Source organism: Aquarana catesbeiana, linkage group LG09 (genome assembly GCF_042186555.1).
Source record: "Aquarana catesbeiana isolate 2022-GZ linkage group LG09, ASM4218655v1, whole genome shotgun sequence".
NCBI lineage: Eukaryota > Metazoa > Chordata > Amphibia > Anura > Ranidae > Aquarana > Aquarana catesbeiana.
The window spans coordinates 321,298,821-321,318,567 of NC_133332.1; the positions used below are offsets into that span (position 1 = coordinate 321,298,821).

Here is a 19,747-nt window from a genome sequence, read left to right on the forward strand (position 1 = left end):
GAGAGGTCATATATAAAGGGGGGAGTGATGTGATAGGATGAGAGGTCATATATAAAGGGGGGGGGAGTGATGTCATAGGATGAGGGGTCATATATTAAGGGGGAGTGATGTCATAGGATAAGAGGTCATATATAAAGGGGGGGAGTGATGTCATAGGATAAGAGGTCATATAAAAAGGGGGGGGGAGTGATGTGATAGGATGAGGGGTCATATATAAAGGGGGGGAGTGATGTCATAGGATGAGGGGTCATATATTAAGGGGGAGTGATGTCATAGGATAAGAGGTCATATATAAAGGGGGGGAGTGATGTCATAGGATAAGAGGTCATATATAAAGGGGGGGGGGGAGTTATGTCATAGGATGAGAGGTCATATATAAAGGGGGGGGGGTGATGTCATAGGATGAGCGGTCATATATAAAGGGGGGGGGAGTGATGTCATAGGATGAGAGGTCATATATAAAGGGGGGTGGGAGTGATGTCATAGGATGAGAGGTCATATATAAAGGGGGGGGGAGTGATGTCATAGGATTAGCGGTCATATATAAAGGGGGGGGAGTGATGTCATAGGATGAGGGGTCATATATAAAGGGGGGGAGTGATGTCATAGGATGAGAGGTCATACATAAAGGGGGGGAGTGATGTCATAGGATGAGGGGTCATATATAAAGGGGGGTGATGTCATAGGATGAGGGGTCACATATAAGGGGGGGGAGTGATGTCATAGGATTAGAGGTCATATATAAAGGGGGGAGAGTGATGTCATAGGATGAGGGGTCATATATAAAGGTGGGGGGAGTGATGTCATAGGATTAGAGGTCATATATAAAGGGGGGGGAGTGATGTCATAGGATGAGGGGTCATATATAAAGGGGGGGGAGTGATGTCATAGGATGAGGGGTCATATATAAAGGGGGGTGATGTCATAGGATGAGGGGTCATATATAAGGGGGGGAGTGATGTCATAGGATTAGAGGTCATATATAAAGGGGGGGAGTGATGTCATAGGATGAGGGGTCATATATAAAGGGGGGAGTGATGTCATAGGATGAGGGGTCACATGGTAGTCCTGTTTATACTCTGCAGGGTGAATGACATCGCCATCCTGTGTGCGGAGCTGACTGGGGCCTGTAAGGATCTGAGCTCGGAATGGTTGGGTGTTCTCAAGGCTCTCTGCTGCTCATCCAACAACGGAACCTGCGGCTTCAACGACCTTCTGTGCAACGTAGATGTGAGTTTTTATATCCAGGATCCATTTTTATTTTCTTCCCATTGTATCCGGGCTGAACCCCGGGATTTCCTCTTATAGGTGGACGGGGAATATTCCTCCAAAGGGTTACCAATTTTTTTTTTTTTTTTGCCTCCTCAGGTGAGCGATCTTTCGTTTCACGACTCCCTCGCTATATTTGTTGCAATCCTGGTCGCTCGCCAATGCTTTTCACTGGAGGATCTAATCCGCTGCGCCGCCATCCCGTCCCTGCTCACTGCAGGTCAGTTATATTTATTCAGCAATAAATCTGTTGTGTGTGGGGGAGGGGGATTATACTGTATACTATTCCTTCTTCTGCTCCTTCTATTCATTTCTCTATCCTTAAAGTGGAACTACACTGAGAACCCCAACAGGGACCTTCCCTGAGAACCCCAACAGGGACCTTCCCTGAGAACCCCAACACGGGACCTTCCCTGAGAACCCCAACAGGGACCTTCCCTGAGAACCCCAACAGGGACCTTCCCTGAGAACCCCAACAGGGACCTTCCCTGAGAACCCCAACATGGGACCTTCCCTGAGATCCCCAACACGGGACCTTCCCTGAGATCCCCAACACGGGACCTTCCCTGAGATCCCCAACACGGGACCTTCCCTGAGATCCCCAACACGGGACCTTCCCTGAGATCCCCAACACGGGACCTTCCCTGAGATCCCCAACACGGGACCTTCCCTGAGATCCCCAACACGGGACCTTCCCTGAGATCCCCAACACGGGACCTTCCCTGAGATCCCCAACACGGGACCTTCCCTGAGATCCCCAACACGGGACCTTCCCTGAGATCCCCAACACGGGACCTTCCCTGAGATCCCCAACACGGGACCTTCCCTGAGATCCCCAACACGGGACCTTCCCTGAGATCCCCAACACGGGACCTTCCCTGAGATCCCCAACACGGGACCTTCCCTGAGATCCCCAACACGGGACCTTCCCTGAGAACGCCAACTGGGACCTTCCCTGAGAACCCCAACATGGGACCTTCCCCCGGAGGAATCCTCATTACTAGACAGGGAAGTTCTACTCCACGGGGGGGAAAAAGAAGGTGGTTAAAGTGATAATAAAGGCAGAATATTTTTTTAACCACTTTCCGCCCGGCCTATAGCAAAATGACGGCCAGACGGTGGTTCAGTTATCCTGACTGGGCGTCATATGACGTCTTCCAGGATAACTGCCGGCGTGCGCCCGTGGGGGGCATGCGGCGATTGGTGGTGCGCCGTGTCACTCTGGCAGACACAAGTAGACGAGAGCTGATCGGCGGCTCTCCTGACAGGGAGGGTCTGCGCTGATTATCAGCGCATTCCCCCTCCCCGCGGATGCCCACACTGGACCACCAGGGATGGACACCACGGATGGATGACCAGGAATGCCACCCACGGCCACCAGGGATCACAGTGCCCAAAATATGCCAATCAGTGCCCACAAATGCTGCTAGTCAGTGTCCATTACCAATGCCTGCCAAATGTCTTCCTATCAGTGCCACCCATCTGTGCCACCTATCTGTGCCCATCAGTGCCACCCATCAGTGTCCATCAGTGAAGGAGAAAACCTATATTTACAAAGAAAACCTTTTTTTCAAACTTTTCGGTCGTCTTTTATAGCACAAAAAATAAAACCCCCAGCAGTGATCAAATGCCACCAAAATAAAGCTCTATTTGTGAGGAAAAAATGATAAAAATTTCATATGGGTACAGTGTTACATGACCGCATAATTGTCATTCAAAGTACAACAGCGCTGAAAATTGGCGCCTGGGCAGGAAGGGGGGGGGGGGGAGAGTGCCCAGTATTGAAGGGGTTAAATAAGATGTTATGCTTACCTGCCTTGCGTCCCCTGTGTCTCTTGCGTCCCCTGTGTCTCTTGCGTCCCCTGTGTCTCTTGCGTCCCCTGTGTCTCTTGCGTCCCCTGTGTCTCTTGTGTCCTCTGTGTCTCTTTTTGACTCGTGTCCCCTGTGTCTCTTGCGTCTCTTGTGTCCTCTGTGTCTCTTTTTGACTCGTGTCCCCTGTGTCTCTTGTGTCCCCTGTGTCTCTTGTGTCCCCTGTGTCTCTTGTGTCCCCTGTGTCTCTTGTGTCCTCTGTGTCTCTTTTTGACTCGTGTCCCCTGTGTCTCTTGCGTCTCTTGTGTCCTCTGTGTCTCTTTTTGACTCGTGTCCCCTGTGTCTCTTGTGTCCCCTGTGTCTCTTGTGTCCCCTGTGTCTCTTGCGTCCCCTGTGTCTCTTGCGTCCCCTGTCTCTTGCGTCCCCTGTGTCTCTTGCGTCCCCTGTGTCTCTTGCGTCCCCTGTGTCTCTTGCGTCCCCTGTGTCTCTTGCGTCCCCTGTGTCTCTTGCGTCCCCTGTGTCTCTTGCGTCCCCTGTGTCTCTTGCGTCCCCTGTGTCTCTTGCGTCCCCTGTGTCTCTTGCGTCCCCTGTGTCTCTTGCGTCCCCTGTGTCTCTTTTTGACTCGTATTCCCTGTGTCTCTTTTTGACTCGTGTTCCCTGTGTCTCTTGCGTCCCCTGTGTCTCTTTTTGACTCGTGTCCCCTGCTTCCCCTGCATCTTCTGTGTCTCCTGCTGCTCTTTGCGGATTCTCCTACTGACCTCTGTGGGGTTCGTCTGCTCAGGGATGGTATTCTGTTATTGTTAAAGTTCCATAATACATAGAACACATTTAAAGTGTAAATGAAGCCATAACCATTTAGTAGCATATTCATTTTTATCTTTTGCGTGAAATAAAAAATTCACTGCAACAGACATCATAGCAAATCTACAAATGGCGACACTTACCCCGGATTGGCAGTGCCTGCCCGTCGTCTTCTCCTTCCACAGAAGCAAAGTATTGAATGTTGTGCGTTGTGTAGGAAGTGTTAGAAGCAGCAGATTGAGACTGCGAAGCTTCATAAATAACGCCAATAACGCCTCCCTCTGTTATATATCACAAGAGTGCAGATTGTCTACTTACATTTCAATAGTACATTTGTGCCGAACACAAACACCCGACAGCCCACGGGTAATAAAAAGGGAATCGGAAAAAGAAAAGATAAAAACAACATTTCAAAGTGGAGGAACTCCCAAAAAATAAAATAAACATATATATATATGTGTGTGTGTGTGTGTGTGTTTAATGTGTATATATACACACATGAGAGAGATATGTTTGTGTGTGTATCTATTATACACCCCCCAATTTATTATATACCCCACAACACCCCCCAATCTATTATACACTCCCCCAATCTATTATACACCCCTCCCAATCTATTATACACCCCCCTAATCTATTATACACCCCCCTAATCTATTATACACCCTTCTAGTCTATTATACACCCCCCCAGTCTATTATACAACCCCCCCCAATCTATTATTCACCCCCCCAGTCTATTATTCACCCCCCCAGTCTATTATACACCCCCCAATCTATTATACACCCCCCAATCTATTATACACCCCCCCCCAATCTATTATACACCCCCCAGTCTATTATACACCCCCCAATCTATTATACACCCCCCCCCAATCTATTATACACCCCCCCCCCAATCTATTATACACCCCCGGAGATAAATCTCCTCTCATTGCTCTTGCAGCTTGTAGTGAACAAGACTCGGAGCCCGGAGCGCGCCTCACATGTCGCATTTTGCTGCATCTCTTCAAGACGCCTCAGCTGAACCCCTATGAACCGGACGGCAGTAAGTCATCACTTATTACAACATAATAATAATAATGGAGACATCTCCACATCATCTACTGGTTTTATTTCTTCAGAAATGTCAATATTTACAAATGTATTTATTTTTTTATGGATTTTCTGTGCTTTTATTAGACAGAGCAACGTTTGGGATTCGCTCTTCCTGCGACCGCCATCTTCTCGCAGCCGCACAGAACCGCATTGTCCCTGGAGCGCTGTTCGCTGTTCTCAAAGCCGTATTCATGCTCGGTAAGCGGCCCGCATTGAGTGTCAGGCCTGTATATAAGGGACCCGCATTGAGTGTCAGGCCTGTATATAAGAGACCCCCATTGAGTGTCAGGCCTGTATATAAGAGACCCACATTGAGTGTCAGGCCTGTATATAAGGGACCTGCATTGAGTGTCAGGCCTGTATATAAGAGACCCCCATTGAGTGTCAGGCCTGTATATGGTAAGAGACCCGCATTGAGTGTCAGGTCTGTATATAAGGGACCCGCATTGAGTGTCAGGCCTGTATATGGTAAGAGACCCCCATTGAGTGTCAGGCCTGTATATGGTAAGAGACCCCCATTGAGTGTCAGGCGTGTATATGGTAAGAAACCCCCATTGAGTGTCAGGCCTGTATATGGTAAGAGACCCCCATTGAGTGTCAGGTCTGTATATGGTAAGAGACCCCTATTGAGTGTCAGGTCTGTATATGGTAAGAGACCCCATTGAGTGGCAGGCCTGTATATGGTAAGAGACCCGCATTGAGTGTCAGGCCTGTATATGGTAAGAGACCCCCATTGAGTGTCAGGTCTGTATATGGTAAGAGACCTCTATTGAGTGTCAGACCTGTATATGGTAAGAGACCCCCATTGAGTGTCAGGCCTGTATATGGTAAGAGACCCGCATTGAGTGTCAGGTCTGTATATGGTAAGAGACCCGCATTGAGTGTCAGGTCTGTATATGGTAAGAGACCCGCATTGAGTGTCAGGTCTGTATATGGTAAGAGACCCGCATTGAGTGTCAGACCTGTATATGGTAAGAGACCCCTATTGTGTGTCAGACCTGTATATGAAAGAGACCCGCATTGTGTGTCAGACCTGTATATGGTAAGAGACCCGCATTGAGTGTCAGGCCTGTATATGGTAAGGGACCCGTATTGAGTGTCAGACCTGTATATAAGGGACCCGCATTGAGTGTCAGGCCTGTATATAAGGGACCCGCATTGAGTGTCAGGCCTGTATATGGTAAGGGACCCGTATTGAGTGTCAGACCTGTATATAAGGGACCCGCATTGAGTGTCAGGCCTGTATATAAGGGACCCGCATTGTGTGTCAGACCTGTATATGAAAGAGACCCGCATTGTGTGTCAGACCTGTATATGGTAAGAGACCCGTATTGAGTGTCAGACCTGTATATAAGGGACCCGCATTGAGTGTCAGGCCTGTATTTAAGGGACCCGCATTGAGTGTCAGACCTGTATATGGTAAGGGATCTGCATTGGGTGTCAGGCCTGTATATGGTAAGAGACCCCCCATTGAGTGTCAGGCCTGTATATGGTAAGAGACCCGCATTGAGTGTCAGACCTGTATATGGTAAGAGACCCCCATTGAGTGTCAGGCCTGTATATGGTAAGAGACCCGCATTGAGTGTCAGACCTGTATATGGTAAGAGACCCGCATTGAGTGTCAGGTCTGTATATGGTAAGAGACCCCTATTGAGTGTCAGACCTGTATATGGTAAGAGACCCCCATTGAGTGTCAGACCTGTATATGGTAAGAGACCCCCATTGAGTGTCAGGCCTGTATATGGTAAGAGACCCTCATTGAGTGTCAGACCTGTATATGGTAAGAGACCCGCATTGAGTGTCAGGTCTGTATATGGTAAGAGACCCGCATTGAGTGTCAGGTCTGTATATGGTAAGAGACCCCCATTGAGTGTCAGACCTGTATATGGTAAGAGACTCGCATTGAGTGTCAGGTCTGTATATGGTAAGAGACCCGCATTGAGTGTCAGACCTGTATATGGTAAGAGACCCCCATTGAGTGTCAGACCTGTATATGGTAAGAGACCCTCATTGAGTGTCAGACCTGTATATGGTAAGAGACCCGCATTGAGTGTCAGGTCTGTATATGGTAAGAGACCCGCATTGAGTGTCAGGTCTGTATATGGTAAGAGACCCCCATTGAGTGTCAGACCTGTATATGGTAAGAGACCCCCATTGAGTGTCAGGCCTGTATATGGTAAGAGACCCTCATTGAGTGTCAGGTCTGTATATGGTAAGAGACCCGCATTGAGTGTCAGGTCTGTATATGGTAAGAGACCCCCATTGAGTGTCAGACCTGTATATGGTAAGAGACTCGCATTGAGTGTCAGGTCTGTATATGGTAAGAGACCCCTATTGAGTGTCAGACCTGTATATGGTAAGAGACCCCCATTGAGTGTCAGACCTGTATATGGTAAGAGACCCGCATTGTGTGTCAGACCTGTATATGGTAAGAGACCCGCATTGTGTGTCAGACCTGTATATGGTAAGAGACCCGCATTGTGTGTCAGACCTGTATATGGTAAGGGACCCGTATTGAGTGTCAGACCTGTATATAAGGGACCTGCATTGAGTGTCAGGCCTGTATATAAGGGACCCGCATTGAGTGTCAGACCTGTATATGGTAAGGGATCTGCTTTGGGTGTCAGGCCTGTATATGCTACTTGTACTATTCATTTGCTGGTATTAAAAACTAATACATTGTCAGTTGAAGTATTTAGTCCTGATAACCTATTCAAAATCCTATGAAGTGGGGGTTGGAAAGCCATCGATCGTGGGAGCCGACAGGTGGATCATGACCATGGTTCTGCCTCACCCCCCTCCCCCACCCTCCCCCACCCCACCCCCGGCCTTCGCTGCTCTCTTTCACTGCAGAGTGGGAGGCAGCATAGGGCTGGATGGAGGGTGGGGGCGGGATCTGCCTTGGTGATTGGTTGCTAGGCGGTCCTTGGGGGAAACTGCTTTGGGGGAGGGGGGGGGGCTTCACTACTGTGGGGGGGGGAAGGGGCAGAAAACACTTCTATGGGGGGCGGAAAAAAATGTAGGGAGCCTTGATAGGTTTTTTTGTACCATTCCTTTACCCTTGCTGTGTCTCCTAGATGCCCAGAGCACTGTGGGATAGCCAAGTAGACGGCACAGCAGATGCTGCCTATTAAGTAAATGATTTGGTCTTTATATATAGAGGAGAGTGACATGTTGGCCGCTGGTTTCTCTGCTGTGCTGAATACATGACTGACCACTTGTGAGTTCCTGTCTGGGAGCTCTGCTCCTGGCTGTGATCTTGGCGGGATGCTATGGCGTTGCCATATCACCGTTGCCCTCCATAATCCGGATTCCCCTCTTACTAGTATTTGTTTATCCAGGTGATGCAGAACTACAAGGCTCAGGCTTCCCTCTTCCAGCGGGGACTGAAGACATTACAGATGAAGATATGGCGAACAGGCCGGGCGGTAGATTGGTATCCATAGAGACGGCCAGCTTGGATGTGTACGCCAAATATGTGCTGCGCAGCATCTGTCAGCAGGTGAGATTAGCTGGACGCAGGTAACATTCCTTCACATAGACAATCTTTTTCTTTGTGTTTCCTAACACTGAGGATTAGAGCAACATGATTCCAGATACAGACACCCTGAAGAGAGAGACATTCAGAGGTTCTTGTAGTTGTCTTCTATTTGTTCTTTATGTTCAGTAGAGAAAAACTATAATGGCTTTAGGCCAGTGTCACAAACAAGGGTCTGTATGCATGTGTCGCAGGGTGCTCTGGGCTGCCGGGGGGCGTTCTGGGCTCTCTGGGCGTCCCAGGATTCTCTGGACTGTCGCATGATGCTCTGGGCTCGTGGGATGTCTTAGGATGCTTTGAGGTCACAGGGTTACACAGGTTTCTGTGGGGTCACTGGGTAACACAGGACGCTCTGGTCGTGTGGGGCTGTCTCGAGACGCTCTGGGCGCGTGGGTCTGTCGTGGGAGTCTCTGGGCATGTGGGGCGCTCTGGGTGTGCGGGGCTGTCGCGGGATGCTGTTGGCGTGCGGGGCTGTCTCGGGACGCTCTAGGCGTGCGGGTCTGTGGCGGGACGCTCTGGGCGTGCGGGACTGTCTCGGGGTGCGCGGGTCTGTCGCGGGAGTCTGGGCATGTGGGGCGCTCTGGGTGTGCGGGCTGTCGTGGGATGCTGTTGGCGTGCGGGGCTGTCTCGGGACGCTCTGGGCGTGTGGGTCTGTGGCGGCACGCTCTGGGCGTGCGGATCTGTGGCGGCACGCTCTGGGCGTGCGGATCTGTGGCGGCACGCTCTGGGCGTGCGGATCTGTGGCGGGACGCTCTGGGCGTGCGGGGCTGTGGCGGGACGCTCTGGGCGTGCGGGGCTGTGGCGGGACGCTCTGGGCGTGCGGGGCTGTGGCGGGACGCGGGTGGGCGCCCTGGGCGTGCGGGGCTGTAGCGGGACGCTCTGGGCGTGCGGGGCTGTGGCGGGGCGCTCTGGGTGTGCGGGGCTGTGGCGGCACGCTCTGGGTGTGGGGGGGGCGCCCAGGGCGTGCGGGGCTGTCGCAAGACGCTCTGGGGGTGGGGAGGCGTGCTGGGGCTGTGGCGGGACGCTCTGGGTGCGGGGGGGCGCCTGGGCGTGCGGGGCTGTCGTGGGACGCTCTGGGTGTGGGGGGGCGCCCAGGGCGTGCGGGGCTGTTGCAAGACGCTCTGGGGGTGGGGGGGCGCCCTGGGCGTGCGGGGCTGTCGTGGGACGCTCTGGGTGTGGGGGGGCGCCCAGGGAGTGCGGGGCTGTCGCAAGACGCTCTGGGGGTGGGGGGGCGCTCTGGGTGTGCGGGTCTGTTGCGGGAGTCTCTGGGCGCGCGGGGCTGTCTGGTGCTGGTGCACTTTGGGGTCACAGGGCACACAGGTGCGCATTCTATATGGAGACACTGTAGAACACTAAAACTTGTAACCCTCCTCACTGCTGTGATCCCTACCCAGCATCATAGACCTCATTAATGATGTTGTTTTCCTTGTGGGTGTGGCTTGGTTGTGTGATGAACGCGTGTTCTGATCAGGTAATGACAGGTGTGTAGATACGGCCGTCTCTCCGGTCTGTCCTCTCCGGTCTGTCCTCTCCGGTCTGTCCTCTCCGGTCTCTCCTCTCCGGTCTGTCCTCTCCGGTCTGTCCTCTCCGGTCTCTCCTCTCCGGTCTCTCCTCTCCGGTCTGTCCTCTCCGATCTCTCCTCTCCGGTCTGTCCTCTCCGGTCTCTCCTCTCCGGTCTCTCCTCTCCGATCTCTCCTCTCCGGTCTGTCCTCTCCGGTCTCTCCTCTCCGGTCTCTCCTCTCCGGTCTCTCCTCTCCGGTCTGTCTTCTCCGGTCTCTCCTCTCCGGTCTGTCCTCTCCGGTCTGTCCTCTCCGGTCTGTCCTCTCCGGTCTGTCCTCTCCGGTCTGTCTTCTCCGGTCTCTCCTCTCCGGTCTCTCCTCTCCGGTCTGTCCTCTCCGGTCTGTCCTCTCCGGTCTCTCCTCTCCGGTCTCTCCTCTCTGTATGATAAGTAGGGGGTCAGGCTTGATTTGGATGCAGACCGGTTGTGTTGGCGGCTCCTTCACCCTCCTCTTCCCTCCCCCCCCCCCCCAGGAATGGGTTGGCGAGCGCTGCGTGCGTTCCTTATGCGAGGACTCCATTGATCTCCAGGATCCGGTTCTCAGCAGTGCTCAGGCTCAGCGTCTCATGCAGCTCATCTGTTATCCGCACAGACTGGGCGACACCGAGCAAGGCGACAATCCGCAGAGACAACGCATCAAACACATTCTGCAGGTCAGTGGTAATAAATTGAAATTAAAGGGGTTTTTTTTGGCACATTAATCAGCGTGTGTGCACATTACATGGAAGAAGATCTCTGATGTTGGGTCCGATTGAAGTTCTCTCAGCGAATGTTGAGATTTGGGTCACTGGGGGTTACGTTGTCTTTTCTCTACTCTGCAGAGTCTGGATCAGTGGACGATGAGACAGTCTGCTTTGGAACTTCAGCTGATGATCAAACAGACAACCAGCAATGTGAGTAATGGGGGGGGGGGGGAGGGGTTGTAAAACGCTCAGAACCTGGCGGGTCGTATTCTGGGTTAGGAGTTGATTGGAACTCCAGTTTTGATTCAATTAAAACGATCTGCTTATAATATTGGAATGAGGGGAAAAAAGTTAACCTCTTTCCACCCGCTTACATGTGCAGCAGCAAAAGGGTGGGCTTTAAAGTGGGAGTAAACTCCCATGCTTGATATCTACAGTGAAGGGAAAAAAAGTATTCGATCGGCTGCTGATTTTGTACGTTTGCCCACTGACAAAGAATCGATCCGTCTATAATTTTATTGGTCGGTCTGTTATAACAGTGAGAGACAATAACAACAAAAAATATAAAAAAACAAATTTCTTCCCCAGTTGAGGCCGATACGTATTCTTCTACATATTTTTGTTAAAAAAAAAAATCGCAATATCGCGTCTACAAAATAGGGGATAGATTTATGGCATTTTTTTTTCTTATTATTAGTAATGGCGGCGATCTGCGATTTTTATCGTGACTGCGACATTGCGGCGGACAGATCGGACACTTTCGACACTATTTTGTGACCAGTGACATTTATACAGCGATCAGAGCTATAAAAATGCACTGATTACTGTGTAAATATCACTGGCAGGGAAGGGGTTAAACAGTAGGGGGCGATCAAGGGGTTAAATATGTTCCCTTAGCGTGTTCTAGCTGTAGGGGGGGATGGGCTCACTAGAACATGACAGATGTCACTGGGAGCTGTAGATCCCTGTCGTGTTGCTGGGCAGAACAGGGAAATGCCTAGTTTACATGGGCATCTCCCCGTTCTGCCTCTTCGTGCCACGATCGCGGGCCACTGGCAGACATCGAGTCCGCGGGCACGCTCATGCGGCAGGCGCACGCGCCCACTAGCCCGTGATTTAAAGGGGACGTACAGGTACGCCCATTTGCGCAGCCGTGCCATTCTGTCGACGTATATCGTCGTGCGCTGGATGGCAAGCGGTTAATGCCCACACGCCGTATATATGCATCAATGAATGACTGAGGTGTGCTCTGTGCGTGAGACAGCTCTTGGTGGGACCAGCTCCCAATCATGTGATCACTGTGTCGGCCAATCACAGTGCTCGTGTGCTACTTGATGGGCGAACAGACCCTAATAAAGGGGGCGGTGGGGCTGAGTGGGGAGGGGGTTAAAGCTAAATTCCAGGCAAATATTAAAAGAGAAGTATGGGAATTTTTTTAATCGTACCTACCTAGGTGAATGTTGCCTCGGTCCCCCGCCTGGCCGTAAAGGCTGAGAGATCAAACACCGCAGATCGCTCGGTTCTCGGCGCAGTCACCGGCTCTCTGCTCTGCCCCCTCCCCCCCAGCTCACTGGAGTGCTGGTCTGTGGAGGGGGCGGGAGCGGCGGCTCAGGCTCTCATTGGCTCGCTGAGAGGCTGAGTCGGGTGCCGATCCAGGCATGTGGGTGGATCCCGACCATATTGTCGCCATTTTTCATCTGGACCGGCTCTGTGGTTTCAGCCCGCTACCCCAGTTTTCTTCCCTTTTTTTTTTTGTGTATTTTTAAAAATAATTCTGTCACTCAGGAAATGAATTCACTTCTGGAAAATATCGCCAAGGCCACCATTGAAGTATTCCAGCAATCCGCGGAGAACGTGTGTACGGCTCCAGCCGCCAATCCTCCCGCCAACAACGTTCCATCCAGCAACTCCGCCCCCAACGCCAAGTCCAAGCCAGTGTTGAGGTAGGTGCCTTTCCTTTTTTATTATTCTGGTTTCGGGGGTTGGGACTTTTATGGATTATATTGATAATTCTTCTTACTCTATTATCGCAGCGCGTTGGAGCGGTCCGGCGTGTGGCTGGTGGCCCCTCTGATCGCTAAGCTGCCAACATCTGTTCAGGGCCACGTCCTGAAGGCCGCCGGAGAGGAGCTGGAGAAAGGCCAACACCTCGGATCGTCGTCCCGGAAGGAGCGGGACCGCCAGAAGCAGAAGAGGTGAGAAGAACGAATCCACCTACATTATATATGAAGGTCTTGGGTTATGGTGTTTCGCGTCATTTGATTTGTGGTGGTGGAGTTCTAATTTAACCACTTAAAGTGGAGTTCCACCCAAAATTAGAACTTCCGCTTTTTGGATCCCCCCCCCCTCCGGTGTCACATTTGGGACCTTTCAGGGGGGGACGGGGGAGCAGATACCTGTATAATCCCAGGTATTTGCTCCCACTTCCGGGCATAGATACCCGCAGGTATCTTCGCCATGTCTGGCCCCATCCACCCCACTGTCTTCTGGGAGACGCACATGGACCAGAAGACAGCAGGGACCAGTGAGGACACACAGCACAACTCGCGCATGTGCAGTAGGGAACCAGACTGTGAAGCCGCAAGGCGTCACTTCCTGATTCCCTTACCAAAGATGGCGGCGCCTCCACCCAAGAGCCGAGGGGGACAGATCGGCTTCGGGTGAGGACATTGCGGGCGCCCTGGACAGGTAAAGTGTCCATATTTTAAAAGTCAGCAGCTGCAGGATTTATAAAAAAAATGTAAGGACCAGAAGGATTTGCCGCCCTTCCTGACCAGGCCATTTTTTTGCGATACGGAACTGCGTCAATTTAACTGACAATTGCGCGGTCGTGCGACGTCGCACCCAAAATAAAATTGACGTCCTTTTTTTTTTTTTCCCCCACAAATTTCTTTTGGTGGAATTTGATCACCTCTGCCGGTTATTTTATAAACAAAAAAAAAAACCGACAATATTGGAGATAAAAAATTTTTTTCTTTTTTTGCAATAATACATTTCCCAAAAAAAAAGTAAAAAAACAAATTTCTTCATCAGTTTAGGCCAATATGTATTCTGCTACATATTTTTGGTTAAAAAAAATCGCAATATATTGATTGGTTTGCGCAAAAGTTATGTCTACAAACAATGGGATAGATTTATGGCATTTTTATTATTTTTTATTTTTTTTACTAGTAATGGCGGCGATCTGCGATTTTTAGCGGGACTGCGACATTGGCGGCAGACAGATCGTACACTTTTGACACATTTTTGGGATCAGTGACATTTAAACAGCGATCAGTGCTATAAAAACGCATTAACTACTGTGTAAGTGTCACTGGCAGGGAAGGGGTTAAACACTAGGGGGCGATCAAGGGGTTAAAGGGGTTGTAAACGCTTGTTTGTTTTTAAAAAAATAAATAAATGTTGCCTCCACTGTGCAGTTCGTTTTGCACAGAGTGGCCCCGATCCTCCTCTTCTGGGGTCCCACGGCGGTGCTGGTGGCTCCTCCCCACATCGAGTGTCCACGTTGGAGAAGCGCTCTCCTTGGTGCGGGCGCGCTCCCGAGTCCGGCATCTGTATCCATTCACACAGAAGAATGTATGACTCTGCCCTGGCGTCATTGGATTTGATTGGCAGCAGCGGGAGCCAATGGCTGCGCTGCTATCAATCTATCCAATAGGGACACCGGCTACAGATGATGTGCTCGTTCCCGAACAGAGGATGACAGCGTCCAGGTAAGTAAAACGGGGGGGGGGGGCTGCAGCACTAAAAAAAAAGGTTTTTCACCTTTTAATGCATAGAATGCAAACCATGAGGGTCTACAACCCCGTTAAGTGTGTTCCCTGGGGGGTGTTTCTAACTCTGGGTGGGAGGGGGCTGACTGGAGGAGGAGAGAGATCGCTGTTCCTGATCACTAGGAACAGCAGATCTGTCTCTCCCTCCCCTGACAGATCCCCGTTCTGCCTGTCTGTGGGTGGCCGGCGGACATCGAGGACACGCTTGGTTGGCTTCCCTGCTCGTGAATGGGCGCGTGCACGTGCCTACAAATCGCCATGTGCACGCCCGACATACAATGACGCAGATTCGCGCAGGGGAAGCCAACCTGCCGCAGTACAACTACAGCGGGCGGTCCGTAACTAGTTCATGTAAATTAACCCTTTGAAGATTTAGATTTTTTTTTTTTTTTGTTCTTGTCACTTTTCTATTTTAGCATGTCTTTGCTGAGTCAGCAGCCGTTTCTGTCCTTGGTCCTGACTTGTTTAAAAGGACAAGATGAGCAAAGGGAGGGGCTTCTGGCATCACTTTATGGCCAAGTACAGCAGGTAAGTGACCCGTCTAACGCTCAGCGATTTCCTTCACTTTCTGATTGGCTTACTATGGGGGACAGATGGGATTAGGGTGAGAAATTCCTCCTCTGGGCTCCTCCCATCTATCAGGAATAAGCTGATTGGTTGTAAATCTCTTTTGTGAGTCCTGAACTGGATTCCTATGAGGGATGCACTGATAACTGAGTCCTCGCCTGAACTCCCAATAACCGAAACCTTTTGCAGTGTGATTTGAACTCATACAAAAATGAATGGGCTGAAATCGCACTGCAAAGAATTGCATGCAATTTGAACAGGAATGCGGTGCGATTCCCGAAGTCCTCCGTGTGGTAAAACGTCGGCCGTTGTACATTGGCCCTTTTTATAAACAGACGCCCACCTGTCCAAGGATCCAGCGTTGTGCCATTTTCTTCACCCATCCACAGTCCCTGGCGCCGGGCATCTTAACTGTGGGCACCCGGCTGTGACAGCTTGCAGCTTCAGAGCCATTGGGGGCCCACTGCAGTTCCCCAGTCTTCTAGGACCTGCGGGAGGGGAGAAGAGAACTTCTACTTGGATCGCCTAGGGCAGGGGGTAGGCAACCTCGGCCCTCCAGCTGTGGTGAAACTACAAGTCCCATGAGACATTGCAAGACCCCGACAATCACAGGCGTGACTCCTAGAGGCATGATGGGATTTGTAGTTCCACCACAGCTGGAAGGCCGAGGTTGCCTACCCCCTGCCCTAGGCGATCCAAGTAGAAGTTCTCCCCTCCCGCAGGTCCCAGAAGACTGGGGGACCACAGTGGGCACCTGGCTCTGAAGCAGCAAGGGGATCTGAGGGGATGTGGGAGCAGGTACCTGTCAAAACCAGACCCCCCCCCCCAAAAAAAAACATTAAAGTGCCATTTGTAAAATCAGACGTGGGGTGACGAAACCTTAAGGCGGAGCTTCCCCTTTTGGGTGAAGCTCTGCTTTAATGAGCTTGCGGGGGGAGGGGCAGCTCCATCATAATAGCCATGGTTCTTGCCCCTTGTGATGGTCAGGTGTCCAGACTTTTGGTCATATTATATGCCAACTAACTGCTTCAAACTTTGCTGCCCACATAACCAAAGAGGTTGAGCTTTAACGCCCGCACGCCGCACACGGTGCGTCCATAGGCTGCCGGGGATTTCTATCATAGGCTGCCGGGGGTTTCTATCATAGGCTGCCGGGGGTTTCAATCATAGGCTGCCGGGGGTTTCTATCATAGGCTGCCGGGGGTTTCAATCATAGGCTGCCGGGGGTTTCTATCATAGGCTGCCGGGGATTTCTATCATAGGCTGCCGGGGGTTTCTATCATAGGCTGCCGGGGGTTTCAATCATAGGCTGCCGGGGATTTCTATCATAGGCTGCCGGGGGTTTCTATCATAGGCTGCCGGGGGTTTCTATCATAGGCTGCCGGGGGTTTCTATCATAGGCTGCCGGGGGTTTCTATCATAGGCTGCCGGGGGTTTCTATGCTGAGAGCGCGCCCAGAGCACAGTGACTGAGCGGTCATAGACGGCTCCCGCTCTCTACTAACGATCGAGAGCTGGCAGGACCGCCTCCCAATCATGTGACCGCTGTGGCAGCCAATCACATTGGTCAGACAGTCCTGCCCCACCCCCTGGGTGTAATGGGATGCCTGGGAAGGGGGTCAGCACAGGACATGATTTGTGTTCATTTGGTTTTCAGATTGTTACTAACTGGAGAGAAGATCAGTATCAGGACGATTGTAAGACTCCTCAGCTGCTGCACGACGTGTTGAAGCTCCGGCTGAACCTGGTGAGTTTCTCCCTCATTAATTTATCCCCTCTGTGTGCAGATAAGAGAGTCGCCGCGCCTTTCCCCCACCCCTCCCCCCACCCGTCGATCTTGTTCCTTTATTCTGGTTTCTTTTATTCTGGTTTTCTGTCATCTCCAGGTGGGCGGAATGTTCGACACGGTTCAGCGCAGCACCCAGCAGACGACGGAATGGGCCGTCCTACTCCTGGATATAATCAGCAGCGGCACGGTGGACATGCAATCCAATAAGTAATTCACTTTCTCAAAAGCATAAAAAAAAAAAAAAAAACAAGAGGGCGCAATCTAAGGGCGGCAAATTAGAGGGCGCGATCTAAGGGCGGCAAATTAGAGGGCGCGATCTAAGTGCAGCAAATTACATCATTTATTCGTACAAGAAAAAAAAAAGCGCAAATAGGCCGCTTACATGTTAGTGGAATGATGGGCAGGACTGTGATGGTCCCAGGAAGATGAAACCACATTCGCCTGTAGCAAGGCATTCACAAGCCCAGGGGCCGAACTGACCGCGTGGGAACTGAGCTTGTAGACTTCAGATAGTGGGAGGGGTAAAGGGTGTGTGGCTACGCGTTTCAAGGAGGAAATGCCTCTTTCTACAAATCTTCAAAAGCTTTTTCAAGTCTGATGTGCTTTACCCCATTGGTTGGTTTCTGGGTCTGATTTTCGGGTGTTTTTTCTTTTCCTGAAAGCCCCCTTTATACGCCTATTTGTAGGAGGAAAATGTTAAGCATTCATACATGGCCAGCAGTCTTTGGACCCCTATATAAGCTGGTTGGATTTGCTGAAATCATAATATTTATTCAAATAGTGGATACATTCCAGCCAATTAACTAAGCCCGGGCATGACAAATCCCAGGCACCAGGTCACCATGGAAACAAGAGATTGCGTCCCGGCCTCCCGAATGCTTCCACACACCCCGCGTGTGCCGCCCCCCCCCACCCCCCCGCTATGTATCCTGGCCTATGCTTGCCTATCTGCGGGTCCAAGACCAGCATAATGGGCGTTTCCGCATAGAGGAGAGGGAGGAGACACACGTCCGCTCTCCTCCCCTTCTTGTTCTTGACCCAAAAGCAACCTGTACAGCGGCGGCCAGTGGAAATTTTTTTTGGGGGGGGTGGCAAACAGTATGCAGTATGTCACCCGCCACCCAATCCTCCCTCAGTTGGTGGCACTTACTGCATTACCGGCGCCTTCCCCTGCTCGGCGGCGGCCTCCCGCTCTCCTGCTTTCCACGGGTCATCACGGTGGCGGGCGGCAGCTTCTGTTTCCTCCCTCCTCCTCGGAGGCCAATCGGGAGTCTTCTCTTTTCGGCCAATCAGGGGTCTTCTCTTTTCGGCCAATCGGAAAACGGGTCTCAGTCCTGCTTCTAATTGGCCGGATTGAGGATTGGTGTTTCCACAGGGAATTTCCATTTGCTGTTGTAACACACCTGGGTGGGATTCGGTCGCATCCTCTGCGCCCCGAGCGCACCATATTTAGAAGCCTATTAGAGCCTCTGCCTCTAATCAGGTGCTTAAAAAAAAAAAAAATACCCTGGCCGCTGTAATTCATGCGCCCTGCAAGGGGCCGGACACATGAATAGGGGCGGCCGCGGCAGCCATGGATAGATTCATGCTATGCATGATTCTATCCATTGCATATAGGGGGGGTGGCCTGGAGAGAGGGGGCGGAACCCCCCGCTGCGGGACGTGTATGGCGTCACTTCCGGGTCCCGGTTGTCGGTGTCCCCGGCCAGCGTACACCGGGGGAAAGAATGTAATGCAGTGCGATCTGCAATATAAACATTCTTGTGACAGGTGGTACCCTTTATGGAGAAAGCTGGGGTCTGTAAGACCCCCAAATCCCTCCTCTGCACTTACAAGCATTCAAAACACCACGGAGATCGCGGTTATCAAATGCTTTTGATATTTTTTTGAATTGGTGCGGTTTGCATTGGAGCAACCTGGAAGTGATGTGATGTCATCGCTCCCGGATTACTATATTCTAGAGCCCAACAAAGCCGATCTGGTCAAAAGTGGCAGCTGGTCAATCGAGACTATCCTGGTAAAGAGGTGGGGGGGGGCATCCCTGGGCATCCCTTCCGCTGCCTGTTTAAGCAGTTCAGTGGCTAATTAGCTGCTAGGATTGCTTTTACAGGAGAGCTGACCGCCAATCCTAAAAAAAAAAAAACGTTACCCGTGTATCGTCCCGCTACAATCACCTAAAGTCCAGCGACGTGCCGGTACATCCCGGGAGCTGAAGAGGTTAATTAACAAAGCAGGATCTACCCTATTTCCTAAAATTAGATTATTGGTGCAAGTTTTATGTGTGCGCCGCTCTATTAATTCCCCCCGTTGTGTATACAATGGGGGGGGGGCAGAGGTAAGATCATAACTTTGCATATTTCGGAAATATTTGGTGACATAGATTTCTGGGGGGGGGGGGGGGGGGTCTAGAAAACCGGCCGCTCGTGGTCGGGTATACAGACCTGCTGCTCTGGGTTTGGTATATAGAGCGGCCACTTGTGGTTGGATATATAGACCAGCAGCTCGGGGTTGGGTATATAGACCAGCTGCTCAGGGTTGGGTATATAGACCAGCTGCTCGGGGTTGGGTATATAGACCAGCTGCTCGGGGTTGGGTATATAGACCAGCAGCTCGGGGTTGGGTATATAGACCAGCTGCTCGGGGTTGGGTATATAGACCAGCTGCTCGGGGTTGGGTATATAGACCAGCTGCTCGGGGTTGGGTATATAGACCAGCTGCTCGGAGTTGAGTATATAGACCAGCTGCTCGGGGTTGGGTATATAGACCAGCTGCTCGGGGTTGGGTATGTAGACCAGCTGCTCGGGGTTGGGTATGTAGACCAGCTGCTCGGAGTTGAGTATATAGACCAGCTGCTCGGGGTTGGG

The 19,747-nt window shown here is 51.4% G+C and overlaps 1 protein-coding gene across 1 annotated transcript in view; it reads left to right on the top strand.

Annotated features, from left to right (window-relative positions):
• Nucleotides 1-19,747, top strand: part of MED12 (mediator complex subunit 12) — a gene marked incomplete in the record, with an annotated part of 77,054 nt that overhangs the window by 48,660 nt on the left and 8,647 nt on the right. The window contains 12 exon segments of the mRNA XM_073600801.1: nt 1,086-1,230; nt 1,369-1,489; nt 4,825-4,926; nt 5,061-5,174; nt 8,318-8,478; nt 10,546-10,725; nt 10,894-10,965; nt 12,541-12,698; nt 12,789-12,950; nt 14,945-15,056; nt 16,752-16,841; nt 16,981-17,090. Of these exon segments, the coding sequence (XP_073456902.1) occupies nt 1,086-1,230; nt 1,369-1,489; nt 4,825-4,926; nt 5,061-5,174; nt 8,318-8,478; nt 10,546-10,725; nt 10,894-10,965; nt 12,541-12,698; nt 12,789-12,950; nt 14,945-15,056; nt 16,752-16,841; nt 16,981-17,090 (1,527 nt within the window).